The sequence below is a fragment of the Eumetopias jubatus genome, unplaced genomic scaffold (genome assembly GCF_037043125.1).
Source record: "Eumetopias jubatus isolate StellerSeaLion01/CBP00866 unplaced genomic scaffold, mEumJub1_p1.0 scaffold_3, whole genome shotgun sequence".
NCBI classification, from domain to species: domain Eukaryota; kingdom Metazoa; phylum Chordata; class Mammalia; order Carnivora; family Otariidae; genus Eumetopias; species Eumetopias jubatus.
The window spans coordinates 50,582,854-50,610,576 of NW_028274809.1; the positions used below are offsets into that span (position 1 = coordinate 50,582,854).

General features: G+C 35.8%; 1 protein-coding gene across 1 annotated transcript in view; it reads left to right on the top strand.

Annotated features, from left to right (window-relative positions):
• The first annotated feature begins 3,541 nt into the window (after positions 1 to 3,541).
• The window catches only part of NCKAP1 (NCK associated protein 1), a 98,144-nt gene continuing 73,962 nt past the window's right edge, over positions 3,542 to 27,723 (top strand). Inside the window, exons 1-2 of the mRNA XM_028125509.2 lie at positions 3,542 to 3,773; positions 18,221 to 18,331. Of these exons, the coding sequence (XP_027981310.1) occupies positions 3,666 to 3,773; positions 18,221 to 18,331 (219 nt within the window). The 5' untranslated portion in view covers positions 3,542 to 3,665. The remainder of the gene's footprint in view (positions 3,774 to 18,220; positions 18,332 to 27,723) is intronic.

The window sequence follows — 27,723 nt, forward strand, 5'->3', positions numbered from 1 at the left end:
GCCCCAGTACTCTGCACACTTTAAGTATTTGATTAGTTATGTATTATATAGAACTGGATAATGTTCTTTAAATCCATCCACAATTGTTACTGTAAATGAGCGAATGTTTTATAATACCTATATAAAGAGCTGTGTGCTATAAATTAGTTTCTGAAATTTTATGAGAATTTTATAATCGAATCATTGTAAAATATATTTGGGGACCACAAATTATAACTCTAACATAAATTCTTCTATAAAGCCAACTCTTCACTCTTCCTCCAACTTAAATATTTTCCAGTTTGGATTTCCAAATGCCTACTTTCCTTAGAGTGAGTACCATTAGACTTGCCTCAAAAAAACATTTTTTCAAATGTAGATATATAACTTTTTTTTTAAAGATTTTATTTATTTAATTGACAGAGAGAGAGACAGGGAGAGAGGGAATACAAGCAGGAGGAGCGAGAGAGGGAGAAGCAGGCCTCCTGCGGAGCAGGGAGCCCGATGCAGGGCCCGATCCCAGGACCCTGGGACCATGACCTGAGCCAAAGGCAGACGCCCAACAGACTGAGCCACTCAGGTGCCCCAAATGTAGATATATAACTTTTTAAGAATCAGATTTATTGAGATAATTTATATACAATAAAATTCACACTTTCTCAAGCATACAGGTCTATACTCGTTAATTTTACTAGTTAATTTTCTAAGATTATTACAAATTTGAAGCTATTATCTACTTTCTACATCTCTGGCTTATAATTTTAGTGATCTCCGAATATGTTCTAGGGACAGAACAGTAGAAATCTCTTAACTGAAAGGAAAGTACTTGGAAACCTTTAATACCAAATGAACTGTTAAAACTATGCTTTATATGATGAGGGAAATAAAATCTCCAATAATGCTTTTAAAACTTAGTTTCCTAATCATTTTTAAAATTTTATGCTTTTCCAGAAAGCTATGGTAGGAAAAAACCACAACAGGTACATTTTTTTGGTAATAGCTTTATAGATTGATTAACACAGTATAACATATTTTTAGACTGAAGAACTGAAAGAAAATATAAAGTGATACATACTAATTACAGTTGCCATAAAATCATATATGTACATGGCAAAATATATAATTACCTTAGCTCTGATAGTATACTTTTTATACATAGAGGCAAATACTGAAAGGGTTGACAAGATGCTTTTTGATGCAAAATGTAGAAAAAATGCAAGAATTATAAATACTTCAGCTAGATCTAATCTCTTTTACTCAAATAGGCATATTCCATTTAGTCTAGGGTCAATATGTCTAGAAATTATAACAAAAGCTGAGTACTGGACTAGTATCTAAAAAGTTCTCCCTCTATTGGGTATTCTGAATTATAAGCAGGTATAAGTGTTCAAGTTCATATGGAAACATGATAGTGGCTTTTCCTGAGGACTAATAGTTGTGTTCAAATGATAACATGGTGCCATTTTCTTGTTCTCTTTATACAGCACTTTTCAAAAACTAGAAAATGTTGTAAACTTTCATTGGTGGAACTCTGTAGTTCCGCCTCTAGCTAAATTTCTTTGTGGTCCCCCGAAGGAGCATATCTTTCCCTCAACGTTCACCATCTTTCCGTTTTCTTAACTGGTTGTCCCAAACCCCTCATGCAGCTTTGCTTTTCCCAAGTCTGCTCTCACTGTGGCAGGCTCTAGATGCTTGCCTCCTCTAAATTAAAATTTTAACTATCAGCTTGGAAAGTAACCAGATAAATTAAATCCCCCAACCTTTTACTGAGTAAGAAAAGCTCAAAAGGTCATCTCCCTGAGGTGTTTGAATTAAAAAAAAAAAAAAGAACTCTTTAGGTACAAAGTCTTCATTCAAGGTAATGAAGTTCTATTTGTAGAATTTAAAGCGCAGTGTCAGGTATGATTGACTTTGTGGGGGATATTGGACTTCTTCAATGTCCTTTAAGTCAAATGCATTCAGTCCATTCCCTTTCTCTTGTCAGGATATTAAAATAAAGATTTCTGTAGGAATAGTACATATCCTAGATTTAAAAAATTTTTTTAAAGATTTTATTTATTTATTTGAGAGAGAGAGAGAGAGAGCATGAGCAGTGGGGAGGAGCAGAGGGAGAGGGAGAAGCAGGTTCCCCACTGAGCAGGGAGCCCAAAGTGGAGGGCTCTATCCCAGGACCCCGAGATCATGACCTTAACTGAAGGCCGAGCCACCCAGGCACCCCTTAAATTTTTTAAAAAAGCTTTCATCACAATTTCCTTTTCATAAAGCGTTTTGATCAATCCAATGATAGCTTTACTCTTAGAATTTTTTTTGACGGTGGCAGAACATTTTGTCATTCACTTAAAATTAATGAATATAATAGAAAGATTAACACATGGAAAGAAATTAAGGGCAGAAATGATCAAAGCAGTGTGAATCCTCTTGGCTAGAACTCCTCAAGCCAATTACCTAAGTCCTTGATTCCGTCACTTTTGGAACCAAGTTTAATACATTTGTCTTGAGGGAGTAGTCTTGGAGTGTGGCCGGGAAGAAACCGATCAGGAAAAAAACCCAAAAAGCAATGAGATGGAAAAGTAGAATGTTTCCAAGAAGGGGTGGGATTTAGGGTGGAGGCCAGAAAAAAATGCGATCGTTCCTTCATTCACTGAACATTTATTTTTTGCCTCCCTCATGCCATGGCCTATTTAGAGTCTTCTCCGGATGGGTGCCACTAGTCGACAAATTCCGGATTCCGATTATCTCAGGAACCTGAGTTGCCCTCACTTCCGACCTCCTCTCTCACAAACTGCCTTGAGGCAGGGGAGTACGGATGGGATGGGGAGGATGCGAGAGGCGATGCCCGCCTCGCGGAGCACAACATCTGCTGTGTTCAGCCGGGAGCGTCTGTCAAGCAGTGGGAGGAAAAAGCTTGGAGCCACCAGCCCACTCTTAGGCGAAAGTCGCCTGAAACGCTCCCCTCCCGCCCTCCGGGCTTCTGCTGGTTTCTTTAGGGAGGTGGTGCGGAAAGGCAACTTTTGGGAACTTGTAGGAGAGGGGTGCGGGGCGAAGAGGAGCGAGCATGGAAATGCCACCCCACTCGGTCCCGGCGGAGGACTCCCATGCCGGGATCAGACACAAGTGGGCGCAGGGCAGGATCTGGGGCGGGAGTCCGGTCCTAAGCGCGCGGCGGCCGCGGCCAAGCCGAGTGGGGCGGGCGAGGGCCCCCCCAGGCGCAGTTCCCCATCCGGCCTCGCGGGGGCGCCGGCGCGGCCGATCAGGTGACCGAGCGCTCGTCCTGGGCTGCGGGAAGCTGCCTCGTTCTCAGCCGCCGGAGACGCCGCCGCCGCCGCCGCCGCCGCCGCCACACCTAGTGGAGGAGCCGGGGAAGGCGGCTCGGTGGGGGCTGGGGCGGAGAGCGCCGGGGGTGGGGACGGAAGGGCGGCGGGCGGAAGGCAGGAGGCTGCCGGGGCGCGGGCTGCTGCGGGGGAAGGGACCGTGAGGCGTCTGCCGCGGCTCGCTCTGTCAGCCGCGCGGGATTGGGGCGCGAGGGTCATGGACGTTTTCCCCTGAGACGGAGGTCGCGGGCTGGGGGCGGGGGGAGGAGGCCCGAGAGAGGTTGACGCGGAGGCCGCGGGCCGGTGACTGGGCGCGAGGCGGCCGGCGGCGGCGGCACCACCACCACCACCACCACCACCGCCACAGCCACCACCATGTCGCGCTCCGTGCTGCAGCCCAGTCAGCAGAAGCTGGCGGAGAAGCTCACCATCCTCAACGACCGGGGCGTCGGCATGCTGACTCGCCTCTACAACATCAAAAAGGTGCGCACGGGCCGGCGAGGCCGCGGCGGGGGCGGCGGGCGGGCGTAGGACGGACGGGCGGCGGGGGAGAACCGGCGGTGGGGGCAGCGGGCGGCGCCCACGGCAGAAATCACGGCACCGCCGCGTCAGGCCCGGCCCGGGGTCGCTGAGATGCGCCGCGGCCTAATGCGGAGTCCCGGCGCCTCCCCCGGTGGCTGGCGGGCCGGCCGGAGGCAGAGAGAAGCCATTTCCCCGCTCCCAGCGGTGGGATCCGGCCCGGGCCGCGCCGGGTGAGGGGCGCCCCTGCCGCCCCCTCCTTGGCGCCCCCGCCCCCGGAACGGGGTCAGCTGGAAAGGGAGGGTAGAGGGTGGGCAAGATGGGGGCGGGGAGAGCGTAGGAAAACTTGGGTGTTCATAACTGAGGCTGAATGGTAGGAATCTGGCGGAGATGGTAGCAATTTTTTCTCAATTTTTTGATGTGTGAATGTGGGAAGGGAATTGCTTATCAGGATGAACCCCGCATCTCCTCCACTTGCCACTTGATTTTAGATTGCTAAATAAAAGTCGTTTGAGAGCATGCTGACAATTTGGAATTATTTCATTTTGAGGGTGGAGAGGAGGGGGAAGTGAGGGTGGAACTAATTTTCTTCTGAAATACTTCTGGGCTGTGAGTCACTAGAACAGGAATAACAACCTTCTCTCCCATCCCTCTTTACTCCTCCTCATCTTCGTTTTTCCAGCCTTGTCTAATAGTACCGAAACACCGTTTCTTGAAGTTCGGTGTCGGTACAAAATTAAAACTGTAAATATGTGGCTATTATTGCTGGTTTATAACATATAAGGAAAATTTGTGTAGTTGTAGCTAATAGGCCCATTGAAAGTCTTTAAACGGCTTCAGCCGATTAAGAAATGGAAGGCTGACTTGGAGTTAAGAAAAATAGATGTAGAGATAGAAAAAATAATTTATCTTAAAACAAACCAATTTTTTTTTCCTTTTAAGGCAAGGTTAGTAAGTTTCAAAGAACTTGGTAAAGAGAAAATTAAAGAGATTTTTGGGTACATCCTTTGAGTTTCCGATGTGTATTTGATGTTATGTCTTCATAATTATTTTGTTGGCTTTTTAATATATCATGAATATTTCCTTTAGCATGACCATAGAATTATAACGTGTGTAAATTAGGGCTGCTGACGAAGTAGTATTTTTTTTTAAGGTTCAAGTATCAAACTGATTTATTCCAACAATTTGATGTAGATACTGTAATCTTAAAGGAGAAGACTGTCCTGGCTTAATAGTGATAAATTTTGTGTAAGGATGGTTTATGTTCCTGTTGCTTACCTGGATGCAAGATTAGTTTGCCTCTAAACACAGTAAAATGTGGAGAGTAACTGCAACATGTCTATTCAGTTTGTTACATCTTATGTGGCAGGAGCTCAATATCATTACAAAGAAGCCCTCTGCATTTACCAAAGAGCCTTGGTTATAAATTTATGTAGTTGCAAAGAACTTAATTTTGATAGTATTACTTACAGGTTGTATTGACCTGAACTTTTTTGTGAGATTATGCTTCTTAACAAACTTTGAAATTGGTTCCTATGTGAACTTTGTCCAAAAAAACGAGCAAGGCAAGCAGTACTAAAAATTACTAGACCTGTGGTATTGTGGTTAAAGGAAATGGTTATGATGGTTTTCAGAAGAGGAAGTGAGAGTAACATCAAAAGTGATTTTGGGTATTTGAGCACAATGCTTTTTTAAGCATGCATTTAAACATTTTTATGGTATAAATACAACCAAACTTTACCTATTCCACCTTCATAAAGTACATAAGATTAAACCAGATTTTAGACATTTCACTTCATTATTTCAGTTCACTGCCTTAAAAGCAGATTTTTTTCACTTCCTGTTTTGAGAAACTTCAGGTTCTTGTATTACCGAGCTAGTGAAATTTAAAATGAGTTTAATGTGATTATTATATCTAAGTGTCAAATATTTTGAGTTATTGAAATGTTATATTTCAGCACTTAACACATATTTAGAGTTTGTTGAGAACTATTTTGTCTACCTTGCCTGATTGTGAGTTCCCTCTGGGCAGGGAGAGTGTTACTCATTTTTGAATTACTAGTACTCAGGGCCTTACCTGGTTCACGAAGTCTTCCGTTAAGTCTTATTGAATGGATGAATACACAATTTATGTTATATGTATGTATTTAACATATGAGTGTGTGTATAATCTTGCTCTAGTTTTAATAATAGCTTTTGGTTTGCTCTCCTTGTGTAATTTTGCATACAAATGCATCAGATAGATTTTGAATCTTTTAGCCTATAGAGTTGTCTATAAGACTGACATATCTTCCTGGCTGGGTAGGGACTGAAACATTTGTTCAAAAATCTTGCCAAAAAAAGTGAGTAAGATTCGTTCACCATGTGTTTATAAGGTTCACGCATTCTGCATTTTTATGACAGTATGAGCTACCTAATCTTTTCAATCCTAATCTCTTTAACAGTCCTCAAAAAAAAAATTTCCACTACATAATACATGTCTTCCAATCAATTATCACCTTTTTATTAATGCACGTGTGCATCGGATTGTCAGATTCGATTGCTCTGTTTCAATTGGAAGTCTGCATGGAAATATTTTAGTGAGCATACACAATGAAAATACTTAAGTGACTTGAGTAAAATAACTTAGTAAGTTACTGTAATCAAAGATAATATGCTTTAATGCTTTTTATAGGAATGTAACATGATTATTGAAAATGTTTTGCTTTTTTAAAAAATTTAAAAAAAAATTTCATCAGTCGAAAATTTTTGACATCTTAATATGTACAGATTATGGAAATTTTAAGGAATTTGTAGATTCCTTAATCAGGGCTGTGAGAACACATGAAGAAGGAGGGTTTTAGGGAAAAGACATGAAGGTGGTAGGTAGTTTTACATTTAAATTTATTTGTTTCTTGAATCCTTCAAAATTCTGTTTTTTATTGAAAATATGTCTTTTTCCAGACCTGATAATACTACTCACTTATATGTTGATTTTTAACGTTTTCCAAGCTCCTTTTATATCTGTTACTGTGGCATGGCAGGCAGTGTCATTGTGGAAGTGGAGTATGGGACCAGAATTTAGGAGAACTGCATTACAGTCTTCAGTCTGTCACTAAGAGTTTTGTAACATTGGGAGGTGTCTTGACTTCCATGAACTTCATTTTTTCCTCATCTGTAAAACAGGGGAAAATTAACTGTAAAACAAATGCTAAAGTCCATTCTAGCTCTGATTATCTTATCTTTACAAGTGGAAGTCATAGCCCATTTTAAACAGTAACAACTCAGTTTAGTTTTCTATAATACAGAGATGGTAATCCCTTCTCTGCCTACATCACGGGATTGTTTATGAAGATAAAAGATAATGATAATGTGAAAATAGTTTAAAACCTCTGTGAATATTTAGGAGTCTCAGCAACTTTTTGGGGGCAACATTTTTTTCGAAATTTTACTGCTATTAGCAAACACATTCGCAAATACCAAAACATTTTTGCTGAGTTCAGAAAATATATCTATTTTGTTTTTTGTTTCCTTTCTTTTCTTACCTGTCACCAACATGAATATGATAATTCTGTAACAAAAAGGTCTCATTTAATACTGGAATAATTTTTCTTGTTACATTATTGCCTTAATTCTAAAGGACAGAAAGGAAGAAAAGACCCACCCAGCCATTGTAAACTCTTTTTGAATGGCATCTGTTTGCAGATTTCAATGCTCTTTTGTTTTAAAAAATTTTTTTCATATTAGAGGCTATTTTTCTTTTTTTTTCATAGTCTTTTCCCCATGATTTTGGATATATTTATTTTATGAGGAAAAAATGGGTAGAATAGCAGTGTAAAAAATTGAAAGTTCTTAGCTGGTATCTGCTTATTTAATGGAGGGAAAAAAAGGGTGCATGGGAAGTGTGTAAGTGCAAGGTGAAGGGAGGGGACCAGCTTTAGTTTTCTCTTTCAGTGTTATGTTTCTCTTCATTTAGGGCATTATTTTCTCTGTTTCTCAATCAGGAGAAGAAACATGCTCCAAAGATTGGTTTGTAGCAAATTGTAGACTAATAAGTATTATTAGTATGAGATTTTTCCCCTCAGTGGGGTTTCATTATTAAAAGCCTTAAACATGGTAAGAAGTCAACATCTCTCCATAAATCTGAATTAAATAATATATATTATTTATTTAAACAGATCCTATCATGTCCATTTGTAACTTTATTTTTCAGGAAAGCTGCTTGTAAAAATGAGGATTTGATAATTTTTTTTCTTATGTTGGATGGTTGGCTGAGGAGATAAAGATCACTGAAAAATACTTAGGAAAAAATTACTTTATTTTTTCAAGTGGCAATGATAGATCATCCTTTGTGGATTAGTTAAATAACATAAATATTAAGCATTTTTATTTATTTATTTATTTTTTTTAAGATTTTATTTATTGATTTGAGAGAGAGAATGAGATAGAGAGAGAGAGCATGAGAGGGGGGGAGGGTCCGAGGGAGAAGCAGACTCACTGCTGAGCAGGGAGCCCGATGTGGCACTCGATCCTGGGACTCCAGGATCATGACCTGAACCGAAGGCAGTCGCTTAACCAACTGAGCCACCCAGGCGCCCAAATATTAAGCATTTTTAATGATTACAAAAGAAATACATGTTTACTATCAGAAACTCAAACATAAGAGAATTGTGTCACTTCAGAAATTCTTTGTCTGCCCTTCTCCCACTTTTAAAAATAAGCCTCATGTACTTATACCCTTTTCTGTACAAATGCTAATGTGTGCACGCGTATTTTATTATATTTTGATTAAATTGGACTCTTCACAAAAATAAAATTGAAGCAGCATGGTGCAGTTTACATATAAATGAAATTAGGGTCCTTAATCTATTGCTTATATACTTACATTGTAAGAAAATTTTAAAGGAATGAACATACTTAGCTAGCTATATCCAATATGTAAAAAATGAGGAAGCCCAGATAAAAAAGTATGTCAGGGTCAAAAGTTCTTGCCTTACTGGTTGGGATGATTGAAAATCTAATCCATATTCTTGTTTGGTATGGTTTCTAATTTATTTTTGCCATTAGATTTATAGTCATTATTGACATTTTTGTGGTAGATATAATTGGATTTTAACACAGAGTAACCTTAAAGAAATATGCAGTTATATTACAGAAATAATTTCTTTTTACTGTAGATTACTTTTGTACGAACTTTCTATGGATTTGCATGGAAAGATCATTGAGATCATACTATCAGTGTACCAGAATGATTAATTTTTTAAAAAAAGATTTATTTATTTATTTGAGAAAGAGTGCACGGGGCAGAGGGAGAGGGGGAGAGAGTTTTAAGCAGACTCTATGCTCAGCATGGAGCCCCATGTGGGGCTTGATCTCATGACCGAGCTGAAACCAAGAGTCGCTTAACTGACTGCACCACCAAGTGATTATTAATGGAGACCTCTGTTTAGCTTTGTAATGTATTAAAATGAAAAATAGTTTAGAATTAGGAATTTAAAATTCAAATTTTTTTGGAGAAATATATTTTGTATTTGCTTTTCATGTCTGTGCATTTTTTCTTTGTGATTATTTCTAAAATTTAGTCCCTGCCATTAAAATGTAAAAATTGAAAGGACTAACCATATATTTTTTTTAAAGATTTTATTTATTTATTTGAGAGAGAGAGAGAATGAGAGATAGAAAGCACAAGAGGGAAGAGGGTCAGACGGAGAAGCAGACTCCCTGCTGAGCAGGGAGCCCGATGTGGCACTCGATCCTGGGACTCCAGGATCATGACCTGAACCGAAGGCAGTCGCCCAACCAACTGAGCCACCCAGGCACCCAAAAGGACTAACCATATAAACAATACTAAAGAAATAGGAAATTTTGTTTAAATTGGAGGAGGAGTATTTATAAAGCAGAAAGGAAAAGTGTAAACTAAAAGAAACAATGAAGTAGCATTTGTCTTCCCTAATTTTAAGAACACATGCAGTCATTTCCCCACTTGAAGGTATATTTTGTTCCAAATTAAATTTGGATTTTTAAATTTTTTTTATTTTTAGAGTGAGTGTGCAGGATTCAGGAGGGGGGGACAGAGGGAGAGAGAATTTTAAACAGGCCCCCCACCCAGTGTGGAGCTCACACAGATTTATTTATTTATTTGAGAGAGGGGGAGGGGCAAAGGGAGAGAGAGAATCTTAAACAGACTCCCTGCTGAGTGAGGAGCCCAATCTAGGGCTCTATCCCAGGACCCTGAGATCATGACCCGAGCTGAAATCAAGAGTGGGATGCTTAACTGTCTGAGCCACCCAGGCGCTCCTAAAGGAATTTCTAATGTACTTTTTCATTTTAAATTTTACATAAAGTTAAATAGTAACATTTTCACATTGAAAATTTTGCAACATGAAATATAAGAAATGCAATTAAGAAACTCCACCAGTAAGTTTGTTTCTTTCTGTCTTGGGGAGAAATTAGTAATTAGTAAATTAGTAGTACTCTTTTCTATTCTCAAAATGTGGTTTTTTTTTTTGTTGACTGTTTTTCCTGTTGCCTTTTTCAGTTAATGTAGTAAAATCTTCTTTGATCCTTTTAGGAATTTTTAGTACTATAATTAGACTTTGATTTTTTTACTTAATCTGACAGTGATGAGACAATCTCCTGGTTAATCATTTCTTTGAGTAATATTATGCTGCAGTGTTTTACTTAAATAAGTTAACAAACTTCATAAGCTCTTGAATTGCTTATTTGTAAATAGGGTTGTATGTGTGCCAATTTCAAAGGAATCTCTTGTTTTAAGTAAAAGCCTGTTTTGGAAAATACTTCCTTATTGCATAGTTGATTATTTTAGATACTTGACAGTAATAAAACTGCATTTTAAAAAATATTTTACAAATCATATGAACTATTAGTTAGTCCCAAACTTTGAGGGTTTCTTTTTCATTAATTCATTTACTCTTCATTTTTTGAATGTCTTCACAGACCCTGGGGAGACAGATAAATTAAGATGCAGTCTCCAATGCCAAGAAATTCACATTTTAGTAGATTGAGAGATTTACAGTTATTTACCTAAAATGTGTTGCATAAATGTACTTATGGGAGTCTTGAGAAGGGCATTGACGATTCCATTCTGGGGAAGAAGAGATAGTGACTTTTGTGCTTGCTTTTGAAGTATGAATAGAAGCTTCTGATAGGCAGGTGACAAGGTGTACTCAGTCCTTGTTTAAGATTCCAGAATTTTGTTCAGCAAAATGTATAAAGATATAAAATATATAAGGTTATAAAAATCCTAGTAATGTCTAATGCTCTCATTGCTGGCATACAGCCTCTATAAACTTCTCTGTTGTTTTCCATAGTTGTAATATATTCTGTATCTTGAGAGAGCTAGATTCTAGATAAAGCTCTGATACTATCTTTTAAACTTTGGACAAGTTATTTAAATGTTCTGGGTTATAGTTTATTTATAAATTGAAGATACCAGTGGTTCTTAGCCAGGGATATACAATATAATCATTTTAAAAGATTTTTAAAAATACATCTGTATCTCGACTCAAATCTACTGAGTAAGAAAAAGCCCTGAAGTGATTCTGATGTTAATAACCACTGAAATAAGTAAAATGTAAGTTTTTAATACCTCTGATTTCTTTCTCAGGCAGTTATTCACAGTTGTGATGTAATTTTGTTTTCTGGGGTAAAACTAAATTTCTGGAATGCTGGGCTGCACATAGACTTTCTACTAGCAAAACCATCTACAGAGTACTTACTTGTTCTTAGCTTCTGTTATGCTCTAAGCTGTATATTTTGTTTTCTAAGCCATGTTAATCATTTTGATTCTAATTCCTGAAATCTTAAATAGATGTTCCAGTTCTCCCATGTCTGTAGAATACTCTTTAATTAACCTTAGAAGGTTGAGTGAGTTAATTCATCTAAAGTGCTAGTGCAGTGCCTGGCACAGGAGTAAGAAATGAATAAGTTTAGGCTATTGTTATTAAATCTGTTTCTGGGGCTTGAAATAAAGTGGACATTTAATAAGTTCATTTTTTCTCCCCTGTTAAATCCAGCTCTGGACCACCTTTGGGAAACATTTCCTAACTTTTCCTTTTTTACTCTCTGACATTGTGGTTTGATATCTATTTACTGCTAGTACAAAATAAGTATTTGTATTTCAGGAGTGTATTCTTCATTGGCCTTTAAAGAGCAGCTTCTTTATTTTATTTTTATTTATTGATTTTTCAATTTTTTAAATAAAGTGGAGCCCTATATGGGGCTCGAACTCAAGACCAATACCTGAGATCAATACCTGAGCTTAGATCAAGAGTCAGATGCTTAACTGAGCCACCCAGGCGCCCCAAGAGCAGCTTCTCTAAAACAGTAAAAATGTGGCTACATATAATACTTGAAAAAAACCTATAGAACACCTTTGTTTTATAAATTGAGAAGTTTCTCTGTATTGCAAGCTGAAAAATGTTTAAGAGCAATAGTGATATACACCTCTTCTTGTGAATTGAATAGTAATTAGTAACTCATTTGAATCACTAAAATTTTTAAAAATGAATTTTGAAATATGTAATGCATTGAAATATTTCTTAAGTTTATAATTTTCCCAGAATTTGTGCTTAGAAAGCTGTAACCATTAATATATATATATTTTAAGTTGGCTATTACTGGCTCTAAGTAACAGGTAGTTATTGATAAATGTGCATTAATTTTAAAACATTTCCAATAATTCCAGTATACTTTCCTATGAAGCCTCTTAATCTAAATTTCAGCAGTGAATTGCCTTTTTTTTTCACCTACCCAAGCTCAAGGGGAAGTTCAAATCAGATTGGTTGGCCAAAATAAAGGTGATACACATGAAAAAACAAAATAATTGGAAACAAAACCACTAATATGAGAATTTAAGTCTTGTTTTGCTCTTGATAGATTTTCCAATATTTATTGAAAATTTTCTTTGTATTACTTTCATTTTTAAAATTAGAAAATAAAAGAATGATAAGTAAATTGTTTTCTCTAGTCCATGATTTTAGTTGATATCTGTCCTTACTCTAGGCATTAATGTCAGTTAATTTCCTTGAAGACTCAAGGAAGAATCTTGGTCCTGGTATGCTTTTAATTTTGCGAAACCTGCTTTAAAAACTATGGTTTTTCTTGTTTACTGAGTAAAAATTAAATTCCTCTTTCTAGCATAAATTGGTCACATTGTGTGGTTTTTTCTTCTTCCCTGACATATTCAGATAGGGCTAGTTTCTTTCTTGTACTCTCACAAATAGCATTCTCACTGAACTCTGGAATTTTGTTCATGTTTTTTCAATTACATTATTGTATTTAAAAAATTGGTTTGTTCTGTAATATTTTGGCAAAGGAATGTGATTTATTGCTGAGTTAGACTAGGCCTTAAAAAATAAAACTGATGAAACTAAGCAGATTTTTCCTTTGATAGTAATTACTCCAATGAAGGTTTTGAGCAGTTGAGGTATTGAAAGAATGGAGCATGTTTTTTTACTGTTTTTCTGAGCATATATATTTAGATAAGCATTTTTAGTGCTTTGGAATCTTTAGGTACTCACAGCTGAACCTTGAGCAAGTCACTTAATTTTTCTGACGCTCCTTTCCTCTTCGTTGAGATGTTTAGGCAGTTTCAAAAGCATAGATGTTTTACACACAACAGGTGCCCAGTAAATGTTCTTTTTACTCCCCACTCTTGGGTCTTTGTTTTCTTTTTTCTTGATTATTGCTTAATCTCTTATGAATAGATTGAGGACTATTTCTGTTATTTGATTTTTGTAACATCATGATAAGTTTTTGAAAAAATACATAGCATTAACCATATAAAGTTAATCTGTAGTATGTAATCTTAGGTTGTGACAGCCTGAGGAAAGGACTTGAGAAGGGGTTTTGGTGGTAGATTAGCAGAAAAATTTGTTTTAGAGTTATACTTTGAAATCACATAAAGTCTGGTCTTGAAGTTTCTAGTTAAAGATGTTTATTTTGTGGCCTGGATAAAATATTATGTGGTTTTCTAAAACATCTCTGTTCTTTATTTTTGGTAATAATATTATACTTATGTTTGTGAAAAAAATGAACTTGGAGATGTTGATTGATGATTAATACTGAGCTAGAATTGGTTAAATGGAAAATTTTACGTTTTTTTTTCAGGAACTCACTATAGATATCCACGTGTTTTGAGAAATTTATTTTAAAAAATAGAAGATTATTATTTAGAACTTATTTATTAGATATTTACATTGGAATAAGCACTTTATGTGCATTTTGTCTTTTAAAAATCTGAATAATCTACCCTGCAAATAGGTAGTATTAGTACCCTTAATTTTATAAATTAGAGAACTGAGGTTCAGAGGTTAAACAATTTGGCAGGAAATCAAATGGGTGCTGTGCTTCTTGACTCAGGGACAGGTTTCTTCATTATTATATTTAAGTATTCCCTTTAACATTAGTGCAATTTGATCTTCCACATTAAATAGTCATAAGTTTTTTGAATTTATGGATAAGTAGAATATTCATAGAAAATAAACTTGCAATCGTGAGAACTGGAAATTTAAGTACATAAATATTAAATTTCCTTTAGATCTTCTGGAATTTTAAATTACAGTATTTTATGCATTGTGAAAGCATGCTGAGTCAAGATAATATAAAATACACAGTTTTGGGTTTTTTTTTTTAAGTTCTGTGGTTCAGAAATGGTTTCCTTTTTGTCTAATGAAATAGCTCTTTTAGCCAATTATGCAAAAAAAAGTTTTTTTTTGGTAGGGCTGTAAGGTTCAGTTATTTAGATGCAATTTTGCCTTGTACTCACCTTTTCTTTTTCTCTTTTTCTTTTTCGGTGTGGGGGAGATAGAAGTATTCAAAAGTTTAATTTAGGCCTTTTGGTAAGCCTTTCTGATAAAATTTGTTAATTAAGTATAGTATATGTTGTTTTCTTAAATGTGGCACTTCAAAGGGTGATACTTTTGAGAGTGAAAGATTAATTTTATGTAATAGTGTAGTTATACTAGGATGAGGTAGGGTTTCAGGTGTACCAACTGCCGACAATGTTTTTGAAATATAGGTGGTTGTTTTATGATTTCTTTGTCCTCTGTGTCCTGAAAATGCTTTGAGTGACGGTGGAGAAGAATATTAATTTTTATAAACTGAGACATCTGGTTAGTTGGAATTTTGCTATACTGCTTTGGTATAGGAGGAAACCCTTTTTAATTGAAATATTAAGTATGGCTTTTTGACAGATGTTAATTTCTTAGATATTAGCTTTTAGTCAACTCATTGTTTTTTTTTCTTGTACTTTTTCTTTTTTGCCTGAGTGTTCCATACATGGTATCTCTGTTGGTATTAAGTAAATAAATCAAGCAGGTTGATTTCAGAAAAAATAAAATGGGGGCTAGTACTTCTGTATAGTATCTATGAGCCATGTATGTTTTATTGGCATTTTTGAGTGCTCATGGTATTCCAGATATCTATGTAAACTGCACACGCACGTGCATGCGCACACATAATGGGCCTAAAAACTTTTTAGGGTAAATTGCAATTATTATCAACCTGTTTAACAGATGGAAAAACTGAGGCACAGAGGAGTAAAATCACTTGCTTATGGTTATGCAGTTAAGAAGTGATGGAGTTAGGATATGAACATGGACAGCCTATCTTAGAACTCATGTTCTTTACTAGGCTAAACTCTTTCTATGAGTAGAACATATTTGGCATTTAGAGAACAAATGAAGGAAATGTGTGATTGGAAAAGGGAATTGTCATTATTGTTAGTTCTGTATACTCTGATAAAGACTATTTTGCAGTTATTATTCATATGAGACTTGGGTAATTATAATTATTGAGGCTGTTATTGATAACAGCTAACATTTTTAGAGCATTTTAGAGCACATATGTGGTAGCCCTTCTGCTAAATACTGTACATGGTTTATCTCTTTTCTAATCCTCATAATGACCTTATGAGGTAAGTACTGATTTCCCCATTTAAACGTGAAGAAACAGACTAGGAGATATTTTGTAATATATTCAAGGTCCTATGGATCGTAAGTGGTAAAGATTGAAACCCAGTAAGTCTTAGTCTAGAGTCTGTTCTGCCTCCCAGTATAGTATGTTTAGATATGGCTTACTGAGCAGTGTGGAAAAAGGTAAATCAATTCCAGGGAAGGATTATACAACCATTTACTTTTCCATTGAAATGAAATTTCATTCTTTTTGTTTTCAGTGTAAGAAGGAAGAGTTCCTCATATATATACATGCATCTGTATACATGAGAATACGTCTGTGTTAGTTTTCAGATATTTGATTAAATTCTATACAGTAAAATTTGTGATCATGGGAAATACGTATGGTAGTCTGTCATATTTTCATTATTCGATAGTCACTAATACTGTTAGAATGGATCGCTAAATTTTTAAGTATTAGAATATGGAAGATAAAACAACATTAAAAAACTGAATGTAATAAAAAAATTAAAAACTGAATGTAATTTGGAATCACTTTAGGATTCTGTACCACCTCAGGCATATTTAGGGAACTTGATTTTCATTGTATCATTGGTGTAAGGAAATGCTAATCTGTAGCTATTTCTATTTGGACAAATTCTTAGTGTGTGGTTCTTAGTTATTCTTATTATATAGTATAACATTTTTTGAGAAGTGGATTAATTGGCAAATTAATTTATGAGAAATAATATTTTAAACAAATGATAGTCTACTCTGAGGAAAAGTCAGATGTATTTTAGTATTTATGATGTTGAAATGGAATTTGCATAGTTGCCTTGTGTCAATCTGGTTAAGGATTATGAAGTTCTAAATTGCTTAAGTTAATTTTATCTACTTATGTTTGAGCATTAAGAGAATTCTTACTGCATTCCTATTTCCATTTGGAAAATACAGGAATGTTTGCATTAATTTTTATACTTTGACTTGGAAGGGAGTTAGGTGATATTTGAAAAGTAGTTTCAATTTGAGCTGAAGTGCAAAAGTCCTCCAATAACGTTTTATTTTTATTCTTGGCTACCGTTTCTTTTTAAGGTATGTAAAATTTCACTGACGGTTTTGCTCCTATTTTTATAGTTGCATGTAGTCTTCGTTTTTCCTTCTAGTATTATTTTAAGTTTATTTAGGAAGAGCACCAAGAAACTGACATGGTTGTACACTTACACAGTAGTATTTAAATCTATATGAATAGTATAAACTCTATAAATCTATTGTATACTAAACTCGCTACTTAGAATACCTTTAAAATTGTAGCACCATATAGTTCTAATCTTGTTTCGTTATTCATAGTCTGCGGTGCATAAGTTCTCTACTGAAACGTATGTCATAGTTTGACAATCATTGTTTACACGTAATTTTCTCTCTTTTTATTACAATGCTTCCCCAGCAAGGACAAGTTTGGAAGGTTTGCAAAGCTTTTCACCTTCCCTCTGCCCGCTTGCCCGCTTTCAGATCAGTTTCATGTTTCATAACTTCTCTTTCTGCAATTCACAACATAGCCATAGTAAACAATGAAAAAAACATTAAATTGCAATATATTTCCTCACTCATAGTAGAGAGATAAGACGTTTTCAAAGGACACATTTTTAAAAAAAATGCAATGAGAAGTTAAATAGCAATATTACAATTTTAGTAATTCCCTAAGAAATAACATCTCACTAGCACGCAGTTAATTAAATGTCACATAACAAAACACTGAATAGTATCAATTATATTTGGTATTGCTAATAGTTCAGATAAAAAGTTCTTTCTAATAATAATACTTGATATTTGTATAATGCTTTACAGTTTACTACAGAGAATGCTGTATGGCTGATGTGGTCAAAATGTAAACATTCCCATTTATTCTGTGCTTATGAGATATAGAACAGATGTAGATTCATTGTTTGAAGTGTTGCTGGTATGATGGAAAAATACTGTTGTAGTAACTCAAATGTTCAGAGGAATAGGCAACACACTTTAGTACTATAAAGACAATTTTAGCAGCTTCCAGTTCTTTTGAACTAGGGCTCTTGTATTAAAATGTTTAAAGTGAATGAGGAAAACATTTTGGAAAAGACATTTAAACATAAGCTTTTATTTTATAACACTTAGAAAAAAACATTTCTAGTTCTGAATATTTAATTTTGTAATATTTTATTAGCTTCAGATGAATACAATCCTACCTCAAACCAAGACTTTTTTTTTCTTTTTCTTTTTTTTTAGGTTTGAGCTTTTTCCTTCACTGCTGTTCTGCGCTAACTGCTTTGAAACTTTCCATGCATTTTTTTCAGTAGAAGAACATCTCTGTACTGTCTCCCATTGCATATTTCAGCTGTGACAATCCCTGCACTTTGCCTATTCATTTTATCACCTGCTCACCAAAAACAATAAATATCTCTAATTTCTGATTACAGATTTGCTATTACTTGGTTTTAGAACAAGGATGCATTTCACTTTTTTATTACTGTTGTTTTATAGGCATGTGGAGATCCCAAGGCAAAACCATCCTACCTTATTGACAAAAACCTGGAATCTGCTGTGAAATTCATAGTCAGAAAGTTCCCTGCTGTAGAAACTCGCAACAACAATGTAAGTCAAATTTTTGTGTTACTTGATTTTAGCCATCTGTAGGGAAAGTAATGGTTAGTGTAATGTTGAAGTAGTTCTTATTTGTCTAATTCTTTATATTTTGGTATACCAATTACGTACATTGATTAAGGGCTTTTAGGAACAATATTCTTATCTCTAAACTGGAAAAAATGACTGAACTACATCACTCTTTAGAAAACATAAGATCTTAATTTCTTACACACTTCCTTCTCTTTCAAGTTGCGACAGAAAGTAAGGTAATAGAAATGTATATATTCCAAATATTTGCATGACTAGTTAGGGAGTTTTTCCTTATAGTCATAAACTTTATTTTGAAATTAGTAAATGTTTTCATAGAACTTGTATTGTTTTTAGTAATTAGCTGTGTTTATTCTAAAATACATTTGTTTCTTTAGTATTTTTATAATTGAGACAAACATTTCTGAAAAATAATATAACAAGGTGATGGTGTAGGATCTTTATTTTTCCTACAATAATAGGAAAAATAGTTTTTATTAGTATATAAAATGTAGTCATATCCAGAGTCTTCCTGATATGTTTACGTAATCTTTAGGGGTTCTTTATAATAATTTCTATAAGTAAGTAATTTTAGAAAATTAGAGCTAATTTTATCTCACCATAGTCTTTTCATATAAATTTTGTTGACTTGGAATCTTTCTGCATGTCTTTCTGAATTTTTTACTTTTGTAGTCTCATGTTATAATCTTTGTTTTCTTTTTCTTTATGTACAAACTTAGTCTAGAATTTTTCTCTTACATATGGTCTCCGTACTTTTAAGAAACCGTTTAAAAAATATTTTGTCATCTTTTGGTTTCCTCAAATCAAGTATAGTTATTGAAGATTCATATTTTACCTGTTGGTATCACCTTTACTTAAAAATATTGTAATGTAGAGGGAGAACACCAGTCAGAATTAATAAAGTCTGATAAAATGCTTTTTAAAGAATTAAGAGAAGTCTGTGTTTCTTGTGAGTACGGGTTAATAGAGGTCTTTCTTTGTTTCATAGAAGATTGTGTTTTATAATTGGTATATTAAGGTATCACAATTAGTTCCTGATTACAGAATGGGTGATTCAATGTACACACTTCTTTTTTTTTTTTAAAGATTTTATTTATTTGAGAGAGAGAGAGTGAGAGAGAGCACGAGAGGGGAGAGGGTCAGAGGGAGAAGCAGACTCCCCACTGAGCGGGGAGCCTGTTGTGGGACTGATCCTTGGACTCTAGGATCATGACCTGAACTGAAGGCAGTCACTTAACCAACTGAGCCACCCAGGCGCCCCAGTGTATACACTTCTTAAGAACACCATTATTTGTGTGGAGAATTCTTTTTTAGTTATTGACATTAATTGGCTGACTCATCTGACTCACTGTGAATGAGAGAAATTTTATAATGAAAATCTGTCCTACATTTAGTTTCATATATACTTTTTTTTCTCCTGGCTCATAAAATCTTTGTGATATGAGCTCTTCAGAGAATCATTTAAGTTTAATTTGTGTGTGTGTGAGTGTGTGTGTAAAGTTCCATGTGAAAATAAGCATAGTTCCTAAATATGAGGTCTTTTTTTTTAGAAGATTAGCAAGGTCTCATTAAGTATATGTTCACTGTTTTTGTAACAGTAACATTTTTTGGTAAAGAGTAAATTAAGAATCTTCGCTCTTCCTGACTTGTGGGGCAAACTTTATAATAATGCTGCTGTTTTTTGTTTTTTAATAATTTTACTTTCCTTCTCAATTTCTGCAGCACAAAATTGATTTTTTAAAATAACAGTTTTATTAAGGTGTGATTCACACACATATAGTTTACCCACTTAAAGTGTACAGTTCAGTGGGTTTTTAGTACATCCACAGAGTTGTGCATCCAGTACCACAATCAATTTTAGAATATTTTCATTATCCCAAAAAGAAACCCCAGACCTATTAACATTCACTCCTGCCAGTCCCCCATCCCTAGACAAACACTAATCTGCTTTCTTTCTGTATGCCTGTTTTGAAGATTTCATATAAATAGAATCATATAACATGTGGTCTTTTGTGACTGGCTTCTTTTCATTTAGCATAATGTTTTTAAGGTTTATCCAAGTTGTAGCATGTATCGGTACTTCATTTCTTTTTATTGCCAAAAAATATTCCATTGTATGGGTATATCATTTTATTTATCCATTCACCAATTGATAGATGTTTGAGTTGTTTCTGCCTTTTTTTTTTACTGTTATGAATAATACTGCTGTGAACATATTTGTAAAAGTTGTGTGAACTTATGTTTTCATTTCTCTTGGATGTGTATACTTAGAGGTGAAATTGCTGGGTCATGTGGTAATTTTTTGTTTAACCTATGAAATCAATTGTATAGTATTGTTGAATATTATGCTGCTTGTAGAATTTACTCTGGTTGCTCTGTATGCAGTCTCAGTTTTGTCATATAGCCTTTACAACTATTCTGTGTAATGTTATTCTGTTGTTTTTTGCCTACTGAAGTGCTGTGTGCTAGGTATTTATGAAGTTCTGTGATCTTAGTTTGATCTGAGCCTTCTAATATCCTGGTGAGAAGTTCCTGGCAAACTTGGGTCAGGAAATGAGAAATGAGTTGAGTTTTGTTATTTTTTAATTTCATAGAAGTAGTTAATGGAGGTTTAAGGACGGGGAATGGTAGTAGCATCTGGGAATGATAGAAACTTGCAGATTTCTGGCTGTTAGGTATACTGAAGAAATGGTATTGGTATCATAATCGGGTTTTTTTCCTTTGTATTTGGGTCTTTGAGTCATTGTATAAGTTTGTGCCACAGAGCATGCTTACTTTATCTCATGGATCAGGGAGAATTACTGGTTAGCACTGTTTCTGTTTTGATTAAGATAAGCACCACTTGTCCCCAGTTTCAGAAAAGGCAATCATAAAATATTCTTTTGGTAAAAATTAAACACAAATTTATTTTGAAGTTTCCATGATTAGATTCTTACAAAAAGGCTACCAGTGTGCTCGCAGATAGCTGGTTATCCGGTATTCTAACAAAGGGAGGACACTGCTGACAGATAAAGCCAGATTGGTACCTAAACATAGCTTTAACAGTGATGATGTTGGGCTCTGCTGAGTTTTACTGTCTTGCTCAGGCCCCTTTGTGACCTGGTAAGAATTTTTGTACTCTTCCAATTCTGGATTTAGTTTCGGAAAGTCTGGATCAAGGAATGGTTTTTTTGTTCGTTTGTTTTGTTTTCTGAGTTGTGATTTTGAACTAGATGCCCCTATAGGCTTCAAAGCAGCTGATTAGGTAAAAGTCAACTGAATAAAAGTGATACCAGTTTTATAATTATAGCAGCACTTACTGAGTGTCTAATAGAGTTATTTTTCTTATTTAATTTTAGATTAAGGAAAGCATTTCTGAGCTGAGAGATTATCTAATTTATCTATAACATGATATCTTCTAGTATTTTGAAAGTGTGACTGCCAGATGGGTGTATAATTTGTTTCCTGTAAGTTTCTTTTTTTTTTAATTTTTTTGTAAGATTTTATTTATTTATTTGAGAGAGAGAATGAGATAGAGAGAGAGCATGAGAGGGGGGAGGGTCCGAGGGAGAAGCAGACTCCCTGCTGAGCAGGGAGCCCGATGCGGGACTCGATCCCGGGACTCCAGGATCATGACCTGAGCCGAAGGCAGTCGCTTAACCAACTGAGCCACTCAGGCGCCCCTCCTGTAAGTTTCTTATGAGCGTATAGAGGGAAATCTGTTATTTTCCTGGATAAAGAAAATAGTAGAAACTTCTTATTTTTTTAACAGGTAAAGATTGTTTTGTCCAAGAAATTCTAAGGGGCATTTTAAGGAAATGTTCAGGTGTATGTATGTTAAAACATTTCTTATGAAATATTTAAAATATTTTAATTTACCCCCCTTTGTTCTGATGTTGGGTATTTCCACCTAAAAGCTATTTTATGTTTTTTAAAACAGTAAAAATATCTGACATGAAGGTGTCATTATAAGATTTGTCTACTTACTGTACATTTTAGTGTAAAATTTTGGATTTGATTCCCAAGTTAATGGGAAAGTGATATAATTACTGTCCTGTATATGTTGAATTAGGTCTTAATTCGCTAAGAATGAAGGCATTGTTGGTGAGGAGAGTGTGCCATAAGAATCATATAGGGATTCTGGACTGAGATACAGGCCAATATTGAAATAATTAGAAAATTAAGTTTTCAAACTTAGAGGGATATTTTGTGTTATAGGTATTACTTTTCTCCTCTCTTAGGGAACACAGTATTACAGGATACTATGTAATAAATTAAAATTTTTAAGTAGCTTACAGCATCACTTAAGGAAAGACAAAAATAAAGCAACTCTGATGATGTTGGTTGTGAGACATAGCTTTAGAATATGTTTTTTTTTAATTTTTTTAAAAAAGATTTTATTTATTATTTGAGAGAGCGTGAGAGAGCACAAGCAGGGGGAGCAGCAGAGGGAGAGGCAGAAGCAGGCTATTCACTGAACAGGTAGCCTGACAACAGGACTCGATCCCAGGACCCTGGGATCATGACCTGAGCCAAACGCCGACGCTTAACCAACTGAGCCACCCAGGCACCCCTAGTATCTCTTTTTAAACACCATTTTATCCCTAGTGCTTGGTACATAAGAGCAGGGAGCCCAGCGTGGGGGCTCTATCCTGGAACCCTGGGATCATGACCTGAATTGAAGGCAGACACTTAACCGACTGAGCTACCCAGGTGCCCCAAGTCATTTCACATCTTAAAGCCTCTTTGTTCTTATCTCTAAAATGATGATAATACCAATCAATTCTCAAGAATCAGTTTAATATCTCCTAAGTACTTCACAGATTTGTGTGACAAATTGCTTTTGAAAAATGGAAGCTGTTACTTATATTACCTCTCTGACTTTTTGGTCTCCTTCACTGGTAAGAATTCTTCTAGCTGCCTTTTAAATGTGGGTATTTCTAAATGACTTCCTGCCCTCCTACCCCTTCCACCCCCCCACCCCCCGCAGTATATATGTATGAAAACATTTACTTCATGGCTTCAGCTAAGTAATATACTCTCTTCTGTTTTCTGGGTTCTAGATCTGAATTCCAGCTACCTTTTGGACCGCTGCACAAGTTAAATAGCAAACTTTGTATCTAGTATGAAACACATGATTATCCTGCATTTTGTTTTTCATCTGTGTTTTCTTTCTTGAGCCATTATCTTCTACTTCGTTACCTAAACTAGAATTTTCAGAAACCCCTTTGACTTTTGTAAAATGTCAAGTTACTAATTTAGGGCTCATCAGTTTTAATACTTGTCAGTTTTAATAATGTCTTGAATTTATCCCCTTCAGGTCTGCATCTCCTGCTGGGAGAAATGCTATGATAATCCAAACACTGCTTTTCATTCCTTCCAGTCTCTCCTCCTGTTGCTACCCCCTACCCCCCTCACTAGAAGAGGCCAAACAAAACAAAACTAATCTATTTCTCTGTGGCAACTCACGTCTCTGTTTTCCTGGCCCCAGCACTCATCTTTGAATCCTGTTAACCTAGGATATAGTAGGCCAGCAAATAATACTTTGGCTTTAAAATAAAGTATCTTATAATAAAATAATGTAGCAGTATTTTATTTATTTATTTATTTTAAGATTTTATTTATTTGTCAGAGAGAGAGCATAAGCAGGGGAGCAGCAGGCAGAGGGAGAAGTGGCTCCCCGCTGAGCAAGGCCTGATGTGGGACTTGATCCCAGGACCCTGGGATCATAACCTCAGCCGAAGGCAGACACTTACCAGACTGAGCCACCCAGCCGTCCCATTGTAACAGTATTTTGGTGGTATATTTTGTCATTAGTCAATATGTCTCTCTCTATATCTATATATACCCTAATGTAAACTTAAATATTTGGTCTTGACCAATTAAACTTGAAAAACAGTGAGAACTAAAGTGTCTATTCTTTTAGAAAGGTATCATCAACATTCATTTAATATCTCTTCTACATGGAATAGTCTTTAATTCTAGCTTGAATAAACAGTAAATAAAAGAATGAACCCCTGATTAGCAGATACATGTAAGCCACGCTTTGATATATTTGAAAAGTATTTGAAATAAGTCAAGTACTGGCAGGGAATTACATTAGCACTAATGACCTACCTAAACTGGTTTAAATTGTCTTTTAATTTTTACCAAAATAATATGAATGCATGGTAATGAGTCAAATAGTTCAGAAGAATTTAGGATGAAAAGTGGTTATATTTCCTATTCCACTCTTTCCCACCCTGGTCCTATTTCTCAGAAGGAACTTCTATAAGGAATATGCTTATTCTTTTTCTCTTATAAATTCATTTACCAGTGTTAGAAAATGTCTGTTATAAACTCTTTGCTACAAAAGGTAAGAATTTAGGTCATTCAATTTCTTGCTCATTACTTACTCTTTCTTCTTGATATTCGATAGTTTTTTTGTTGTTAATATTTTTGGATCATTGGTTACTTCCTTTTTAAACTTTAAATAATGTAGTTCTCTATTTTTATAGCCTCACCCTTGGTCATTTATACTTTAATGCTGTCAAAATTGTTAGTGCTTTCTTTTGTTTTTGAAATCATAAAATGTTCTGAAATTGAATTATATGCTGATTCTAAAAATTAAAAACTAGTAAAGAGGGCACCTGGATGGCTCAGTCGTTGAGCATCTGCCTTCAGCTCGGGTCATGGACCTGGCGTCCTGGGATTGAGTCCCACATTGGGCTCCCTGCTCGGCGGGAAGCCTGCATCTCCCTCACCCATTCCCCCTGCTTGTGTTCCCTCTTTCGCTGTGTCCCTCTCTGTCAAATAAATAAATAAAATCTTTAAAAAAACAAACAAACTAGTTAAGACCTGAGTGCTTAGTGCTTCATTCCATTGTCACACTGGACTTAGAATACTTTATATTACATATATTTATTTATGTTTATATATATAAATATGTAGCATTAAAATGAAATGGATTCTTTCTTCCAGAATGATTTCATAGTTAAATTTGTTTCATAGGTACATCATGATTTTCTGGACTTAACAGTTACATGCCTTGATAGAATTCTTAAATGTATCTGTCCTAATAATCATATCATCTTTATAAGCTTTCTTTTTTTTTGTGGTGCTCACTCTCTCCTATAACCTGCAGTCTTCTAATTCCCCTCTGGGCAGTTTGCTTATGTCTGCTGCATAGCTTTCATCCTGGAAAATCTTCTCTTTGTTGTCCCTCCAGGGCTTTCACATGGAGTTTTCATAGAGTTTGGGAATGCCTTGAAATTGTGTACAGAGCTTGAGTGTGAATGTATTTTTCAGCTTTCACTGTATTCTCAGGGTTGATTCTTATGATCCCAAAACACATCTGCTTTGAAATCACAATCTTGTATACTGTATATTCTAATTATACTAAACTGTAATCATAACCTCTTCAGCTCATTGATGCTGTTTTCCTGCAAATGAGACTGCCAATGGACATTATACTGGGTTTTTATAGCATAGCCCCTAGCATAACCCCCAAGGAGATACATTCCTGGCACTGGCAATCATCTATTTTCCTCAAATTTTCTAAAGTTATATCTTACCTTTAGTGACTGCAATGGTAATTATGATCCCCTACATAATAACAAAGGATGTTACCAATACCTAATAACTTGCTGGTTTTTAATTTTTATTTTCTTGGTCATTTGTTTAAAGGAGGCTCTAGCCACTTTTAGCCTGGTAACCTTCGAGTACCCTTAGCATGGTATTTTACTGTTTATCATGGCAAGTCTGGTCTTACCTTTGGTCAGATCAGGAGTTATTTGCCAAGATCCAAAGTGAAAGGCAACAAAAGAAACTACAGTGGAGTAAATGAGAGATGTTGCAAAAACACTTATTTTTCTTTACTCTTCCTAGCAGTGATCTTGGCTAAAAATGTTTTAAATATGTATACCAATGGTCTTTGGCCAAAAATAAATAGTATAGTATACTGTGTTAGTCCTCTGTCTAGTGTTGGGTAGAATGTAGAATATGGGAAAATTTGTTTAATTGCTTATATGTTTTTTAAGATTTTATTTATTTGAGAGAGAGCGTAAGTGCATGAGTGGGGGGAGGGGCAGAGGGAGGGAGGGAGAGAGAATCTCAAGTGGACTCTACACTGAGTGTGGAGTCGCATGTGGGGACCCGATCTCATGACCCTGAGATAATAACCTGAGCTGAAATCAAAGAGTCAGATGCTTAACCAACTGAGCCACCCAGGCACTCCTTAATTGCTTATTTTTTAAGGAGTATTTTATTGTGGGAGAGTGTTGTTTATACTTTTCATGGCACAAATGGCCATGCTTTCTTTTGCCTCTAGGCCTTTGTTTATTGCTGTTTTTACTATCTGGCTAAATATCTTTCTCCCATATTCTTTCACTAGGCTAACTTCTACTTGTTTTTTGGGTCTATCCTTAGATATCACCATTTCAGAGAAGCTTTCCAATTAGGTTATGTGCTGCATGTATAGTTCCCTCCATTTATCACTTATTCACTGTATTCAGTTACTCACTTTTATTACTTTATTTTCTTATTTGAAAGGTTTGTTGAGTGCTGTCTGTGAGCCAAGTCCTGTTACATGAGAGGGGATCTGGCAGTGAATAAACAAACCAAAATACTGCCCCCTGTAGTGCTTATATTCTGTTGGGTAGAGATAGACAGAAAAGAATATGAATGTAATACCAGGTAGAGATGAGTTCTAAGAAGAACAAAGCAGAGTGATAGTGGGGAAATACTTAAGGTGACCAGGGAATGCCATTCTGAGGGTGAAATTTATGGTCATTGAGATGAGAGCTGATTGTGACTTGGGCTAGAATGGTAGAGGTGAAAAATGTTCAGATTCTGAATTATTTTGAAGACTGGGTCATGAAATGTTCAGATTCTGGAAATGTATTTTGAAGATAGAATCTACAGTAATTTGCTGATGCATTGATAGGGGGTATATGAGACAATGAGAAGACCCCAAGATTTTGGCTTGAACAGATGTCAAGATTTACTTGGGTGAGGACACAAGAGGAACAGGTTTGGGGTGGGGGTATAGAAGGGATAGTACTCACCAGCTCAATATTAGATATGTTAAATTTGAGGGCCTACTAGAAATCTGAGTGGAGATTTTGAGTAGCCAATTCTATATATAAGTATCGAGCTGAGATAGGTAGCATGAAGCTGAGAAGTTGAAGAGAAATTATTGAAGAGAGAGGAGGAGTGGCATAATCATTGAGAGTAGGAGAATGAATTGACAGTAAAAGTTGGCAGTGAAAATGGAGTAATGTTGCTACTCATTTATGGTTTATGATCATGAATTGGGGTTGAGATCAAGTCAGCATGTATATATGCTTTCTCTCACTGAGTTTTACAGGCAATAATGATAGAGGAAGAAAGGGAGG